Source organism: Penicillium coprophilum (genome assembly GCF_028826855.1).
Source record: "Penicillium coprophilum strain IBT 35676 chromosome Unknown utg000005l_segment0_segment0, whole genome shotgun sequence".
Lineage (NCBI taxonomy): Eukaryota > Fungi > Ascomycota > Eurotiomycetes > Eurotiales > Aspergillaceae > Penicillium > Penicillium coprophilum.
Genome location: NW_026622724.1, coordinates 1,147,343 through 1,163,568, shown reverse-complemented (window position 1 = coordinate 1,163,568; position 16,226 = coordinate 1,147,343). Strand labels below are relative to the sequence as shown.

At 47.0% G+C, this 16,226-nt stretch overlaps 5 protein-coding genes across 5 annotated transcripts; 1 reads left to right on the top strand and 4 right to left on the bottom strand.

The window, feature by feature from the left end:
• Positions 1–92: 92 nt before the first annotated feature.
• Positions 93–2,395, bottom strand: N7500_008029 (uncharacterized protein; the record flags this gene model as incomplete). Its single annotated transcript, XM_056679173.1, has 3 exons — positions 93–921; positions 984–2,265; positions 2,323–2,395. The coding sequence occupies 3 exons, from the start codon at positions 2,393–2,395 to the stop codon at positions 93–95; spliced, it is 2,184 nt and encodes a 727-aa protein (XP_056529545.1).
• A 423-nt stretch (positions 2,396–2,818) lies between these two features.
• Positions 2,819–7,784, bottom strand: N7500_008028 (MFS multidrug transporter; the record flags this gene model as incomplete). The annotated part of the gene is made up of 13 exons (XM_056679172.1): positions 2,819–3,372; positions 3,421–3,468; positions 3,521–3,763; positions 3,828–3,957; positions 4,015–4,428; positions 4,479–4,630; positions 5,434–5,901; positions 5,956–6,219; positions 6,309–6,428; positions 6,486–7,066; positions 7,129–7,223; positions 7,278–7,522; positions 7,604–7,784. The coding sequence occupies 13 exons, from the start codon at positions 7,782–7,784 to the stop codon at positions 2,819–2,821; spliced, it is 3,495 nt and encodes a 1,164-aa protein (XP_056529544.1).
• Positions 7,785–8,592: 808 nt separating this feature from the next.
• On the bottom strand, positions 8,593–8,999 carry N7500_008027 (uncharacterized protein; the record flags this gene model as incomplete). Its single annotated transcript, XM_056679171.1, has 2 exons — positions 8,593–8,847; positions 8,898–8,999. The coding sequence occupies 2 exons, from the start codon at positions 8,997–8,999 to the stop codon at positions 8,593–8,595; spliced, it is 357 nt and encodes a 118-aa protein (XP_056529543.1).
• A 2,138-nt stretch (positions 9,000–11,137) lies between these two features.
• On the top strand, positions 11,138–11,974 carry N7500_008026 (uncharacterized protein; the record flags this gene model as incomplete). Its single annotated transcript, XM_056679170.1, has 1 exon — positions 11,138–11,974. The coding sequence occupies one exon, from the start codon at positions 11,138–11,140 to the stop codon at positions 11,972–11,974; it is 837 nt and encodes a 278-aa protein (XP_056529542.1).
• Positions 11,975–13,283: 1,309 nt separating this feature from the next.
• On the bottom strand, positions 13,284–14,251 carry N7500_008025 (DUF3632 domain-containing protein; the record flags this gene model as incomplete). The annotated part of the gene is made up of 3 exons (XM_056679169.1): positions 13,284–13,723; positions 13,788–13,851; positions 13,913–14,251. The coding sequence occupies 3 exons, from the start codon at positions 14,249–14,251 to the stop codon at positions 13,284–13,286; spliced, it is 843 nt and encodes a 280-aa protein (XP_056529541.1).
• Between the last annotated feature and the right edge of the window lie 1,975 nt (positions 14,252–16,226).

The window sequence follows — 16,226 nt, the reverse complement described above, 5'->3', positions numbered from 1 at the left end:
GGCTTCTCCGCAGCGAGATACTCGATTTCGTCTCACTGTAAGAGATGATCATAATTATAACAACCCAGCTCACATTGTATCTCCAAATCTGATCACTGCAACGGACACTGTGGCTCATACTCATCCAAAGTCTCCTCATCCTCACCCAACCCATCTCGTCTCCGCTGCTCTTGTCGCTCATCCTCAGCGTCTACTAATTGTCGAATCCGCGCTCCATCCGGCTCCTCACCCGGTTGAAGATGAAGCAATTCATCCACTATAGCCGCCTGGCGTGGTTGACCCTGATGGCGCAGGTAGCGCTGGAACTCAGTGAGCATATATGCGCGGAGGGCGGAGTTAAGGGGACTTTGTTCTGCAGGTGGTGTCGATGAGGGCATAGGAGGTGTTTGTGGTGTGTCTGGGGATCCAGCTGTGGTCGTGGTTGGAGGTGGAGCACGAGCTTGGGCTTGGGCTGATGGCATTGCTGGCATCTCCGGATTGCGCTTTACATGGTCTATCACTGCTCGAAGGAGATTCCAGCGCATCTCATTGTGATGCCTCCAGATGAATCGCTGCCATGGGATTGTTGGACCGACATATACCATGTTTGGGTGCTCGCATGCTAATGGCCAGTAGTCTTCGAGCAGGAATGCCTGCGCTGCTTGCAGGGAATATAGATCGCCCCATACCAGGCTTCCGAGAATTCGCATCTGGCCGCTGTAGCCTGGTGACTCATCGGGTCGTTGAATACCTTCCTTCGGGTCGAAGATTGGGTCGACGGCGAGGAGGAAACCGGTGAAGTCGCCGGGGTTGAGCTGGGATGTTGCGGGACTGTATAAATTGGTGGTATATGAGGCGAAGGATGCAGAGTCAACGACAAGGAAAGCGTGACATTGTAGCTTTGACCAGTCGTCGTTGCCGTCTTTGATTGTTTTGAAGTGTCTGGATGCTTTTGTTAGCTTCGGAATGTGCAAGGAAAGCGAGAGAGGAAAATGGACACCCACTGCTTAGCTGCATCGATATCACCCTCTGAAATATTCAATTCCTTTCCATCCAGCCAGTGAAGCTTTAAATGCTGCTTGACCGCACTGCTTCCAGTTTGGCCTTTGCCCCAATCCGAAACATGGGATTCCACTTTGCGAACGAATTCAGTCCATTCAGACTCCGTCTGCCCGTATGTCAACCGATACACAGCCAACCCATACTTTTCCGCCTTTCCCTGTTTCTTTCCAGACTCTATCCTTGAAACGGTGCTAACAATCCAAGGCTCACGCGGAACAGGTTCAAGAGGCGCACCACGCACCTCTTTTCGCAACTTGTTCTGACCTTCAATCTGGCTCCGGATTGTCGCATGATACCCCTGTCCGGACGTAGGAGTCAAACCTCTCAACTCAGCTACATTACGGGGGAGGGCTTCCCGAGTAAGCAGCTTCAGACGTTCATGATATGCTTTGCTTCTGGTAAGCAAATTCGCCGCATGAAGTGCGGCCGGACCCATCCGCGGGGGATCCGCGAAGTACCCCTTATAACCGTTCATAGGGATCATGATAGTGAAATCAGCATGGCCGGTGATTTCAGTCAGCATGTGCAATGAATCAGCAATCTTCCACTGCACAGCATCAGGTTCACCACCTAGGCCATCTCCCCCGGGTCGTCGGTGCTCCAAAAGCGCTCGCAACAATGGAGCGCGCAGAGTATTCACATGCACAGTAATCCATCGATGGGCGCGCTCGGTCATCATCTCAAAATGTGCAACCATGTAAGCTGTCCAGAGAGCCGCGACACTGACGCGCTTTTTGCCTTGTTCCTCCCTGCGTTTATTGAGAACGGTGTCAAGCGCGGTCCAATGGTCGTAGATGTAATTGAACGTGTCGCGAAGATACAATCGCACAGTTGGTTCATTTAAATACTGGAACACAGCGATGACGGCTGTTAGATGTTGACAAGCCATATCAAAATGTTCTGGGCTGTCAAGGCTTTTTTCCTGCCATAATTGATCGCTCAGGGGGATGATACCCTCCCATAGACGGGTCTTGAGGGTTTCGATATTATGCCCGACCTTGCAGAGACGGCTGAAATCTCGTGTGGATCCAATACGGGCCATGATACTAGTCATGATGGGTTCGCCATTGGAGTCCGGTGGGAAGTTCTGGTCCGGTTGGATGACGGGAGCTTCATCCACGGACATGCGCTCGATATCGGGTTGTTTACCATTTGGTAGAGGCTCGTCACCAAGCGCAAATTCAAGGAAATGGACGATAGTTTGAGGCTCAAGAATGCGATCGACTTGATCGGCGTTTGTTTAGTGCTCATATTAGACACGAGGAATTGGGGGTCGCGCACCGACTGGCAAGTTTTGTGCCTTGAAATGAGCGATAGTGACCGCAGTCCCTTCAGATTCAATATGTGAGTACATTGTGAATGAAATGAATCAAAAACAGAGAATCAAAGAGTCAATGGACATTTTTATAAAATGTGGGGGCGAAATGATCTTAAAGCCGCCAGGCAACTGGGGGTTCTGGTTGGTGAAGTTTCAACTTAGCGCGCAGGTTATTGATTGCTAGATCTCAATGCAGTTTGGCTTCAAAATAATTCATTCCATTCTAATGTGATTCGTTAGTAGATTGGCCCCTGGAATCATGCAATATTGTAGTAAGGGAAAATTTCAACTAAGATAGAGATGATGTATTTTACGACTATCAACATAAACGTGGATTATTTTTTTTATTGAGAATGGAATCATGAACTTCATTATAAATTAGATATCAAATCATTACTTCGTCCCAAATTATTTCCTGGCCAATAAACGATCCCAAAAATCCAAGCAAAAAGCAGCATTTCATACCTGCGCAGGTGTACTCGCTCCGCTAGCCCTGAGTTTCTCTTCCAAGATCAGCCTTTGACAGAAGGGACTTCGCTCCCGAATCCAGGGACCCCATCGCATCAAAGCAAAAGGAATGGGAATGCAAGCCAGACTAACAAACCCAATCAGGGAAGTCGCCCAAGCAACTCCGAAAGATGTATAGAGCGGCTCAGCGGCTAGCGGGAAAAGCGCACCAGCAATGCTACGCACAATAACGGAAGCTGCCAATGCGCTGGCTGAGTAGATTTTGTATGCGTCGGTGACGTAGGTAAGAAGCGAGATGAAGATGATCTGGAAGCCGAACCCGAAGACGAACCCTGACATCACAGGTGCGGCCCAGTGCATGGTTGATTTTGCTGACCAGGCGAGCCAGAACATGCTTATTGTGAGACAGGGGCCGGCGATGCAAGACATGGGGAGTCGGTGGACTTCTGGACTGGAAGTCCAAGCTTTGTTGAGCTTTTTGGCCTTTTCATAGATTATGTCGTAGTAGAGTGCGACGAAGCCGGAAGATGCAGCGCCGACGCCAACTGTGGTGGGTTAGTTATGTTTGGAGGTATTGATAGATATGGACTTACTAGGGATGAGGGACAAGGAAGTTTGTTCGACGGTGAAACCATAGACACCTGTCAATCTATTAGTACTGAGGCTGACAATCTCAGGTGGAGTATGTATTACCTCCGAAGATGATGGGATAGGCCTGGAAATAGAAGAAGACCAGGCTATATGCGATGGCAATATAAATGGATGTTGAGGTGATGATAGGCTCAAAGAAGAGCATCGCGATGGGACGAGTGATAATCTCCATCGGGGTGAATCTCGAGTCCAGGTTAAGCTCCTGGCGCGAGAAGTATCGATTCGACCCCGTCTCCTTTCTCAATTTGGCAGCTTGTTGCTTCAAGAGTGCTGGTCCGAAGGTTTCTATGTGAACTTGGGATTAGCCAACGACATAGCTTGTTATACCAACACCAAGTGATAATCATACCAGAAGTCAAGAGCAGAGCCAACCAAGTAACGCCTGTGAGAATCAGTTCGATTCTGAAAGTCCATCGCCAACCATATTTCACCGAACACCCGGAGATAATTGGCCCTAGAATGGGACCAAAACTGCAAGCCTGGGAGATGTGTTAGTATTGTCCAAACAATACATCCGTGGAGGCAAATCAACATACCGACATATACATTGCCATTGCACGGCCACGAGTTCGCATATCGAAAAACAGGTCTGCATAAATACCACCAACAACAGTCTGAGGGGCAGCGCCTACCAGACCGCAAATGGTCCGAAAGACAAGAAAAGAGGACCAATTCGGCGCTAGAGCACAACCAAGAGTAGCGAGGACGAAAATAGCAAATGACCAGAGAAGAACGGGTTTACGTCCAATAGTTTCACTCAGTGGACTGAATAACAGAGGCCCAACCACATAGCCAACAAGAAAGACCGCGGTTGGTAAGACTTTTTGTTGATCTCCGGACTCGTGGAAGTCCTGCATGATAGCGGGGACTGCATTGCTAGGAAGTGCAGTTGATATGCCGCTATTGAGCACAACAAATAACGCCACAACCGCATTATACAGCTTTTTCTTCTACTAAGTTGTTAGCGCATATCTTTCTCGTGGTATGTAGATATACATACAAAGGCCCAGTTTGGTGGGTTTCTTGGTGAGTTTTGCTGAAACTCGACAAGTAGTTCATCCTGAGACAGTTGGACTATTTGGTAATCGCCATTTGACTTTTGATTATTCTCCGTTGACGCAAGGGACCTCTTGTCAGAATTTTCATCCTTTTCTAGTACATATTAGAGCAGATCCGACGAACACTAGAGTCGAGGTTAAGCGCACCGGAAGTAAGGATGGCGGTTATCTGAGCCGTTAAAGATTGTTTCGTTTCTGACGCCATATTGCACCATCAAATGAGTGGAGTAAGCTAGAACAAAGGAAGGAAGATTGGAATGTAAGCTTTAATTTTTGACTCTGACTATCAAAATTCCCGGACGAGGGTCGAAGCACTATATATGCCATACCCAAAGCTTTCCGTTCCAATTGCAACCGGCCAACCCAGAGAGGAAAATCTTGTCGATTCTTTGACTCACAATGGCCAGAACCTGTTGGTCATGCATAATGCCTCTATCTACTACGTTGGAGTAAGTAACAAGCCAATGAGAGACTTGTATACTTCGACGTTTTTGCACGCGGAACCGGAGCCGGTACGGGACCGGGAATTAGGGCAACCCACTCACGGCGCCGGACTGGATCCGGACATGGATGGCTGCCCCGAATGCACAGATCGATTGCTATGAATGCATTTTTTTCTCGGTGAAGATGCGTCTAGACTGCTGTTATGAAATACATGTGAATAAAGAAAACATATTGCGTTGCGCGTTGCGGCCCAATTTGTTGTTCACTGGAGTATCAACGTTGACCTACGAGGCTAGAATTTCTTGGTCCTTGTGCGATGTACTCGGTGTAGACAATGGGATTATAATGATATTAACTTCAAGAAGATCTATTAGGCACATTATTGTTATTGTGGCATCGATGGCATCATAGGAAGGAAATCGAAGATGTCGTTCTGCCCCTCCTCAAACAAACCAAAAGAGTCTGCAATGGAGTTTGAAACAGTCCAGTTGGGTGCCTCCATTGTGCCGGATAGCCGAGATACGGGCGCTCTGGCCACTGCAGATGGGTCACTACTTGGCATCGAGACCATATTTGAATCTTTATCGCCCTGAATGGTTGGGGCGGTTCTGTAACGCAGATCGTCAAGGGGACCCACCCCCGATGGAGGCGGGCCGTTGATCATGGGATTAGTATCAGGTCCCTCGAAGGGTGGGCCCTCACTTTGGTCCGACATGATAGGTACATCTGTACTAGGGTTGCTCGGCGGACGCTGACTCGCAATCAAGGCGCGTGCATAGTTCACGAAGATGGAGACGGTGCGGTGGATATCGGGATATGGGGGTTGTTTCAGGAAGTCGCAGATTTTTTCTGCTCTTTCAAGTACAAGGCTTTGATTGATCAGATTTGGACGCCACCTGGCAATCCGAAGAGCGAACGTTGCTTAATCTGTATTAGCGAGTTGTAGGTAGCTAATTGAGGAGATGATAAACTTACTGACGAAAGCGACTGTGAGAGCTGGGTACGTTGGCGCCCAAGGTAGTTGACAACGATATGATGGCTCGTTGATCAAAAAGCCCAATTGATCCATGATGGTTGTGACGAGAGACTGCCACAGGTTCATCACATTCTGGTCGAGAATCTCAGAGCTTGAATCCGAGTACGTCGGTTGTAATTTTTGAATGCGTGCTAAGGAAGCACAGAAAACAAATATCCTGGCATAGTGAAGCATAAGCTTCAGGCTGCTGCGTTGAAAGGCCCCTATATGGAAACCATTGTCTTTGTAGTTTGTTCAAGTCAGCAAGTGACGCAGATCGTGGGTTCATCCAACGCAAGAAAGGACAGCCTACTTTCATGGATTTCGTCCCACGTCGTCCACCAATTTTGCAATCTTGACATAATGGCCGGTATCTCTGTGGACACAATATCGGAAATAGTTGACGTATTGTCAATAATCATGCGAGAATTACCTACCACATGTTAGCGCTATGACACACAAGTCGCACCTGCAGTTTCGTTCGCTTTACCTCGAAGTTGATGAAGCTCAATGATACATACAGTCCGCATATCACAAGGCAAGGAGAGTGGATAATCAAGGAATCTGCGCAGCTTGACCACGTCAACCTCGGCGATGCGTGATTTGCGTCCGGTCCCTGACGCCACGTCCAGCTCCAATGTGAAACTGATTAACCAGGTTCTTGTCTGCCATACCAACTCACGCTCAGCCATGGAGGCCGAGAGCGAACTTCGGGGTACGTTTTCTTGGGACAGCAAAGTGTCTAAAGACTTCTCCAACCCCGAATCTAGAGCGGTGCGAAGAATGAGAGCAATAGAGAACCACGTCTTCTCAGAGTAGGCAGCTAGGAGAATCATTCCTTGGACTGTTTCTAGTTTGGTGGGTCGCTCGAAGAAGCTGTCTTCGGCCAAACGTTGTGCTTCATCTTGCAGAACACGCTGCATATGAGTGTCTCCGCGCAAATCTGTCACGGCGCGACTAGCCAGATATATGATCACGGTAAAGCAAAACAAGGACCTTGAACGGACAGAGTCGAATGTATCTCTAATCGGGTCAAAAAGAGGAAGAAAGTTTTTTGATCCTCCCGTAAACCTGTAGCGGAGTTAAATTCGTTTATCACAGACTGCAATGTCATTCGGATGTTAGTTCCATACCTCTCATACATGACACGAGCAAGCTCCTCACTAACGATTCCTCTAGCGACGACATCTCCTCTGGGGTCACCCTTTGTTGAATTTTCCATGAAAATCTTGCTCTGTTAGATCGATATCGAATATACTGGTGGGTTGTCGAAATGACTCACATCATTAGTACCTAGCAAATTTACAGACATTGAGTGTACCGCTGATGCAGGCGCGATCATTTCATTAGGGCTGAGCTGTTGGGACTCGGGTCCATTGGCATCAGAAGTATAAGACCGCTGGAGGCTATTTAATCCTGTAGAACTAGGCAAAGAGTCAATTGAAGTGTCAAAGCCGCCATCTTGTACGGTGGCAGGTGAGAACCCCTGATCTCTTGATGCCGGTGTGTGATATCCAGTTCTAGGATCTAGTGGTGAAGCAGTATGATGTCTTTGCAGAATATTAGCTCGCTGCTTTCATATGCAAGATCGAAATCTCGAATTGTCACCTTGATGGGGTTGTTGTTTTCCGCCGACGATCACTTCGTCGTCGGCCATCATCGATGGGGTCCAAGATGCAGTCCCGGCCGGTGGAGCGACAGCGGAAGCAAGGGACTTGACTACGCGCATCACATCGCATCTTTTGTCTTCTGCACCATCGACATGCTTTAAAAAAGCGAATCGGGACATTTTCCGCTCGGTAAACGATTTCCGACCCTCTTTCGCTCATGATTCCCGCGTTTCCATACGATCCCAAAGCAGAACGTTAGCCGACCAAAGGTTCTGGTAACAGAAGCAAACAATCGAGTTCTCGTTGGCACAGGTCTGCCGATGTGTATCGATCGTAGACTGTGGCTGAGTCCTAATGTCTGTCAACTTCCTGATAGGGATATGTTAGCCGGTTACCGAAAGCACCGGTCACGTGCCCGGCTAGGTCTTCTCCTTTAGGAAGGTCAGCAACAACGCTTGGGAAGACGAAATTCAAACTTTTCACAAGTGCGCCTCATTTGAAAAGATGATCTCCACACCACGTGGCTCATCAAGGGAATGGTACTCCATAGATACCTGGGAGATCAAACAGAGGGAGGATGAGATGGATCACAAAGTTGCCATGGAGAACCTGGAAGATGCTCGAGTGGTCACCTGACCTTGTTTGCTCCTTCCAACGTTGTTCCCTTGCTAGTCTCTGAGTTGGCGTCGATGGTTTGTATTTACTCTCTGGCTTGAGCCTTACGGTCGGCTTTTCTTATGGTAACCATAAATGGAACTCAATGCAGATGTTTGTGGAGAGCCAAGACGCCAAGCGCTTCCAGATCTATTCTTGTTATGTTGTATCTAGTAAGATTTGGAAAGCACCCGTAAGTCCATAAAAAACACTTGAATTTAGCTGAAAAAACTTCTGAGCGTTGGAAAACCCGACAGGCCTGTTCTTCGACGCATCGAGGACATTTCGTGCCTTGATTCTTCTGAAACTTTACCATATAGCCGGTGCGCAACGTCATAGTAGACATAGATAGCCTTTCCATCGAATTTCCGAGAAAATTGATGAGCGCTTGCCAGGATAATGAACCACGTTGTGTGAAATGATTGTGCTGTTGCTGCTTGCGTAAACATCGTGGCTGATGGGGTCAGAGAAGATGACCCAGGCATTGATAAATGTCACTGTTGTGTCGATATTGTAAGTGTAGAATCTGGCTGCACCAATGCGGGTGGTCATGCTTTTGTAGTCGAGTGTAGCAGTTGGGGTATTGGCCTGATGGGGTGTTAATCAGTACTGGGTCGGATATGTGTGAGACAACATACGATGTCAACGGCGTTGAAGCCGTAGAAACTTGCACAGTCTAGGTTGGTCGAGTGTCTGATTTGAAAGATCTCGATGCCAGATCTTGTAATGAGTCTCTCCATTGGCGATCATGGGGGTGTTGTCGCTCGCCTTAGCGGAGCAGAAGGTGTATCTTGCAGTTGCATTCTCGTTTTCGATCGTGGTAACGGCCGGGACTTTGCCGTTAGTATTGGTACGTCCAGGGTAGGGAGATAGATGGAGCCAATGGACCCTGGCTATGCCTAGATAACGGCAACATCATAATCTGAAAGGACATTGACTGATTTCCAAAAGTTTAAACGAGGCCAGAGCGGCTAGAGCAGGAAGATATGCGAAGCATATAGAAGATTGCTGTGAACAGATTAGCGTGTGATCGTAACCTGAGAAGACTGAATATTAATCCCAAAATGAGAAATAGGTGCAATTCTGTGATATTGAAGCTCCGAAGACTTAAGATATGAGAAAGCACAAACATGGAAAATTTCCCCAGAAAAACAAAATCCGGGGAAGTGGGCCTATGGAAATTGGTAGAATGTTGACTAATATTCCTTCTACAGGTATCAATATCATGCTCACTACGTAGATGAAGTTTTCAATCGAAAAGATGAAATGAGTTCTTTTTGTGAATTAAAAAAAAAGGTACCCCCGTTTGTGTTAAGACTGCGGAGTAGGCCGCCTGTCTTGACCTGTTGGAGGGGGCTATAACAGTGTGTTGTAGCGTTGCGGCAAATCCCTCTATGTGTTTGGTAGGATTTGCGACAACGCCCTGGCTCGAACACACAAGCTCACACCTCACAACCAGCCGGTACTTGTTGAAAGTAACTACAAGCCTATACCGCTGAGCCAACGGGGCTTGGGGGTATTAGACCAGGCTTTTTTCTTCATGGTAACAGAGCCTTTTTGCGGATTCTAGTGATCTGATTGGCTGGGCCCTGCTCAGCCGAATGAGGTAATCATGAAGCTATTCAGAGTCCTGAGGGTCACTTTTCTCAGTCACTTTTCTCAGATGCATTTTGAAGCTATCCAGGGTCTCTCGCTATGTAATTGCTCGGGTCTCTTGGCTTGGTGAAGCCATCACTTGTCTAAGGTGGTTCCTGTCACAATTCTTACGGCTCATGGTTGATGCTATTCGCGACTACCCTTCAAGCGCCCCCCGCAAAATCACCATTTTCTTTTCTTTTCTGATGTTCCTCTTCATCCCCATCACGAGCACGAGCTTCGAAGCTGTTTACGCTGCCCCTCCAGCCTAATGCCGATTTTTTCTGGGGTCATTCGTATTTCCCTTCCTATGTTTATCCATTCAAACTTCATTCATCCCATCTATGGATCAGATCTCTTCCATCAATAAGTCCACACCCTCATTTTACTTGTTATCATTTCTTTTCCCTGGTGCTTTTTTATCCCACATCATACTCCCTTTGCTCTTCACCTTTCCAATTCTCCTCATACTACTCCACTCTTGTTCTCCCAATTCACAAAGTAAAGTCTTACTTGAAATATAAGCTGACATCGATCATTTTCGATTCACAAATATATAAAAGCTGGTGTATCCAAAATAGAGTCGGAAAAACAGGCTATACCTTTCAAAGTTGTCTTCCAAAGTTGTCTCAAACACTTTGCCAACTGCTCAGACTAATAAAAGATAGAGACATTGCATTTATCACCACTGGACTTCACGGCCTGCGCCTTGGTAGGATACACATAGAGACCTCCAAAGTATAAGTTCCCGTTCTTGTCTTTTTGGTTGGCGTACGACTTTTGTTAGTGATCAGTCAAATCATTCTCCTTCAATGCTGGGAATTTAGAAAGTGGGCTGTATATTGCAGTTCAGGGGATTCAACAGAAGACCCTTGTGTTGACTGAAAAAACTTCCGGAGAGGATGTAGGAGTGTGTAAAGTTTTGTAGTGCGTAAAAACGATTCTCCGAAGTCGATGTTGACAGATGGGGTCGGATTCCAAAAATATTTCCGATATGAAGTGGGCCTGCCGCCAATATATCCGCGTATGCTGGGCTCTCGTCTTTTCTATCTCTCCTTCGGACGTGGTCAATTTCTGATTTTTCTAGCATCTAAGTAAAATATTCTTGGTTGATATTGTCCCCACGTTTTGGAAACCCAACTGGCTATTTCAAGCCACCGAGAGCGCAATTAGGCGTGGGCCGCACGACCGCGGGGGTAGCTCAAGTCAAAGCTCCGGATAGAAGGACTACACGGCTCACCTCATGGCTTTTCCACTACTACTTTCGTCGTTGGAACCGTACATTGATATCCCATTCAACGTATGGCTTACCCTCATCCTCATCCTCACCTATGGGTGTGCTTGTCGCAACCCGGGCCTGCTTTTGCTCGTCGTCCTTGGGGTCAGCGCGACTATCTTCGTATTCAACACAACGGCCACCCTCGGCGAAATGACTAAAATCATGTGTTTGCTACCGTTCGGCCTCGGCTCTGTCCTAACGTTCCTGATTGCGGATCGGTCTTTGCAGACGAGATACCTACCCGCCTTTACGACCTATGTTAATTTTGCGGTGTACGCAAACATTGGCATGATGATCGGGACTCCCACAGGCGGCACCCTTCGGGGAATGTGCAGCAAAATCACATGCGTTGCCCTCTTCATTTGGATTGTCCAAAAAGGCCGCCGCGTTGGATGGAAGACTGTCATACTTCACGATAACTTGTTCGTCTTCACTGCTGTTAACAAATCGTGGATATTTGCACACGCATGCTATCGCTTCATTCTCTTGACATTGCCGTGCTTTGGGTCTGGACGCCGGTATCGCCTTCTAGAGTTGTACACTCTCACTTTAACGCTCGCCCTCTCGTCGACCTCAAAACTTCCATTTGAGTATTTCTTTGGTATGGCCGATACATTGGTTGTTCCGGCGATTGCAGGATGGTCGGCAATTGCAACAACTTTCAATCTAATACCGCGCGATACGGTGAACGAAAACGTACTCTCGAGTCGTATCGGGACTGGTGTAGATGCACTTCTGAGCGTGGTATTACTGGCTGTTGCCGCTTTTGCTTTTTTCAAGGTAGCTAGCGCGCCGCGATGAGGCTCTGAGGACGACGGAGTCTTCTATTGAAGAATTTGTACAGTGTGCCATAGTTTGAGACTTTTCTTGGTGGGGAAATCAAGTGAAGATTGATTATGTCACGAAAAATTGGATTGCTGGATCATTTTGTGCGTATTGTTGCTCTTTCGTTGTTTATTACCAGATTGTGCAAAGAAGAGAAGCACGCTTTTTTTTTTTAAACTTGGCCCTACTTCCTCGTAACGGCGATGTAGCCTCTGAACATACCTATGTGCACCACCAATCGAGTATCCTCGCCGTGTACTGAAAGTGACCAATTTATAACGCATGCTGTTCTAATTGAAGTTCTACTTTCAAGATTCCGGTCAATTGCCCGAACGCATTCTGAAAAGTCGCGAATCTCAATGTTTTCTCGTACGTAGCCGGCCATGAAAAGTCGTGGCCAATACTGTTGAATTGTGACCTAATTCGAACACGGACTCTGGCCAAAGAAAGCCATCAATCTGAGGTTAATGCATTGGTTAACGAACTGATTATCCAAGCTCCTTGACGACAAGAAGAGCCCCACAAGTTCCAGCATGGGAAAATTGATTGAGAGTGTCGAGTCTCAGCTCCTCAATCTTTGCCACGAGCTGCTTTCTTGTGGCAATAACCGAGCTAGGCACAAAGATCTGCCTCGAAATGATACCGAAACTTCGTCACTACTGGGGATTATTTAAGCAGCGAAAGATCGGCGTTAGCCAACAGAGTGCGCGTAACTTGCGAAATAGGTCTCAAATACGTGGAGACTGATGAGATACCGGGCATAAGTTCTAATAGACATTTACAATGTTGCACAGGTAGTATCCTAGAGGACCACCAAATCCAAGTTAGTGAACTTCCAACAGATTCTTCCAAACGCTCAATTTTACTGGATCGCGATGAAATACTAATGCTCTAAGTCAGCCTTCTCCCAAGCGAGCCACCGTAACGACCCATCGACCTTCGCACTAGTCATCTTGTCAATCTTCTCTGACTTACGAAAGTCTAAGCAATGGTCAAGCCGTCGTGAGCTTGTTGCATTTACACCCTAAGAACGAGAAGAAAAAGCAACAGCTAAAGGAAACTGAATGCTATCTATTCACCACATCATTTCCATGGGGGCTGAGTATAGGTGCGACACCGCGGTAGAATATTTGATTTGACTTCTGAGGTTGGTATGTACAACGCTCTCTACCCCTATCTCTCAATCTCATCAATGACCTCGTCAGGTACGACGCATTTAATGGCATTCCTTAGTCCTTGCCATCCCATGGTCACTCTGCTCGGTACTGATAGCAGGATTTTGGCTCTACTCAGCGCTAGCAGCGCTAACCGCAGCAATTGCAGCCATCTTCTGTGCAGCCTTGTCGCAAATCAAAGTAATCTCTTCCGAAGAATTCCCTTTTTCTGCGAGGGCATGAAAACTTGCTTCCCAAAAATCCCATCTCTCGCGGGACAGACCCCCTTTTCCTGTATATAGTATCCCAGGGTTCAGGTCCGTAAAGTCAGGTAAATTATCAAGGGAGCAAAACAGTCTTTCTCCAGAATATTCAACCCACTGCGCAGCACCGCGGATTCGACACTCAGAGAATTCGTCCGATTGAAAGGGCTCCTCTTCGAATGCATGACGGAAGCACCGGGTCGTTAGACGAAACCAGTCAGCCAAGCCAGCTTGAAGGACACGAGCTGAAAATGCCTGCCAATTGATCCATCTCTCAAATTCAAAAATTCCATCCTTACGATCAGGGGCTGTTATGCAAGGTAAATGTTAGGCAAAATGCAGACACCCATTGGATTGAAAGGGAAAACTTACTGACAGCATACTCGTACCATACCTCCATTAAATATGGAAGATCTGTCCAAATCCGAGTTGTTGCCTAGAGAAAAGGATAGACAAATCAGATATAGACCGAAATATGATGATTAGGAATAAGATACTGTTTTGGAAACGGAAACTTCCACCCCGGGTAAAGCTTTCAATTCTTGGATGATCTCCACCATCTTATCTTGTGAGGGATGATCATGAGGAATTTGCTTCACGAGTTCGTTGATTGCTCCCCAGAACTCCAAACACCAGCTTTCAGGCTCCTCTGCCTCTTCACCATTTGCCTCACGATTCATTGGAGTGAGCTCGTGTATCCCAGCTGCAGCTTCTGCGGCTGAAACCTGACTATCTGGCTGCAAAGAATTGTTTAGGATCATAAAGTATTTCTGTTCAACAATCCATGGGTCGTCATCGTCGAGAGATGCAAGATGTAGATGGAGAGGTGCAGCCATGATTAAGACAAACAAGCACTTGATCAAGCATAAGAGAAACCGAAGTTTGCGAGGAAGAGACTGTAGACTTTAAGCAAGTGAGGTGAAGTAAAAGCGGGGCCTGTTGAAACACCAACGCGCGCGATTACTCGAACGGCAGTAACCGCCGACACAAAATGTGGTATTTTTCCCTTATACCACTGGGAACTGATTCGTATGCTATTAAAAGCTGCAAACTGAATAGTTTTATGAACACTATGGTGGGACTTTTGATAGTGGAGATATCACTGATATAGGAGCTGTTGCAAGGTGGTTTGGCTTAATATCTAAGCACATCAGTCTTAGAGCCCGAGGTATCGCCCACAGCCTCAAACTCCCTCTTTGGGTGACTACACCCTAGCTATGAGACCCAGATAAATCAGGTAGTGTCAAAGACAAATAGGATACGGCGACGTAATGCGTCAATTAAAAGTAAGGAGGAGAGCCCCCCATGCGCTGGAGTACTATCTTGCCGGGTAGGCGGAGCCCCGCTTTCGGGCCTGCATAGTTCAGCCTCATCAAAAAAAATGAGCTGTCAAAATCCATTAGGCTGTTCAACACAGGCAATTCTGACCTGGCCTGACCCAAGCCTCCCAATCGGCTTTTTGTTTTGCGTACCTGAAGATCATGTGTAACCCGAAAGGCTTTTGAGACTCCTACGTCCTCAACGATGTATGAGAGAGGGGTCAGCTGATCAAAGGGGACCCGGTTATTAAACTACTGAGCGGCGCCCAGGTGGAGCCTTGGTGGAACCGCTATCTTCCCCCCCTATGTTGTACCTACTCCATACTCAGCAGGAATTCACCAAGTTGAGCGGTTAAGATAGGAATCAAGAATAGAGAGATGTGTCGGATACCATAAACATCAGTATGCCTTATAGATCAACTGTATCAAACAGTAGGACATGGGTCCATTTTTGGCAGTAGTACAAACAGGACCTCAGTATCCTATTACTACTTGCTTTCTCTTTCTCCCCAGTCTAGTTCTAGAGAGAGAATATCATCATATCTTTATCGTCAAGATGTGACCCCAATAGCTCTAATGTAGATCCCTCAATAATCCAAAAATAGGGACATGGTAAGATACAGGGTTCGTGAACAGGAACAATTGAACATTGCAAGCACGTTGATGGAAAAAATCATGCAGAATTCGCTCTATAATCGGCCTTGGTTTGTCCCCAAGGATAAAAGTCGTCACTATATACTCGAACTTTCTCAAGGAGGTTTCGCATTACAGATTCTGGATACGCGTATAATTCCCTGACAGATGTTAATAGGACAATGCATATAACAGAGCCAAATTCCTCACAGTTGACTAGGACCGCGGCGAACTGCATAGATCTCATGGGGAAATTCTTTGTCAAGGGGACCCGCAAAATCCTGTGTCTCGAGGTCGATGACAATATGGACCCTGGCATTTACGTGGGGAATATCACTGGGTGGTTGGCAGTGAATGAAATGGCGACTCTCGTCTGAGGCTGCATCGGAGGGAAATTTTGTAAAATAAAAGTCAACGAATTCGTAAGGTTTTTGGTAATTCATCTCACTTTCTGGAACACGGAGAATCACCCGTTTTGCTCCGCTCATCTTTCAGAGGATAGCTTGTGACAACGTTGGAAGTTGTGAGAAAAAGAGAAGGAAGCGCAAGGGGTAAGAGAGGATTCAAAGTCACGAAGCCGCTTCAAGCCCCACATCGACATTGCCCGTTTCAGATTCGGCTATTCTTTCTCGGCTGATTGGCCCGTCGAGGGTCCACTTGGATGCGTGGCTCCGCTCACCAAGCTGATTATGTTTTCTGACGTTTCCGATCGTCTTCGTGTATATATTTCTTGAGGCTCTCGGATCGTGCTGTTACATAATGCAAGAGACCTAAAGCAGCAAGCAGCAAGAGGCTAGTGTATAGAGGGGTAGCTTGAGAGGGGCATGGCAGAATATAAATGGACACCCTCAACCTAAAC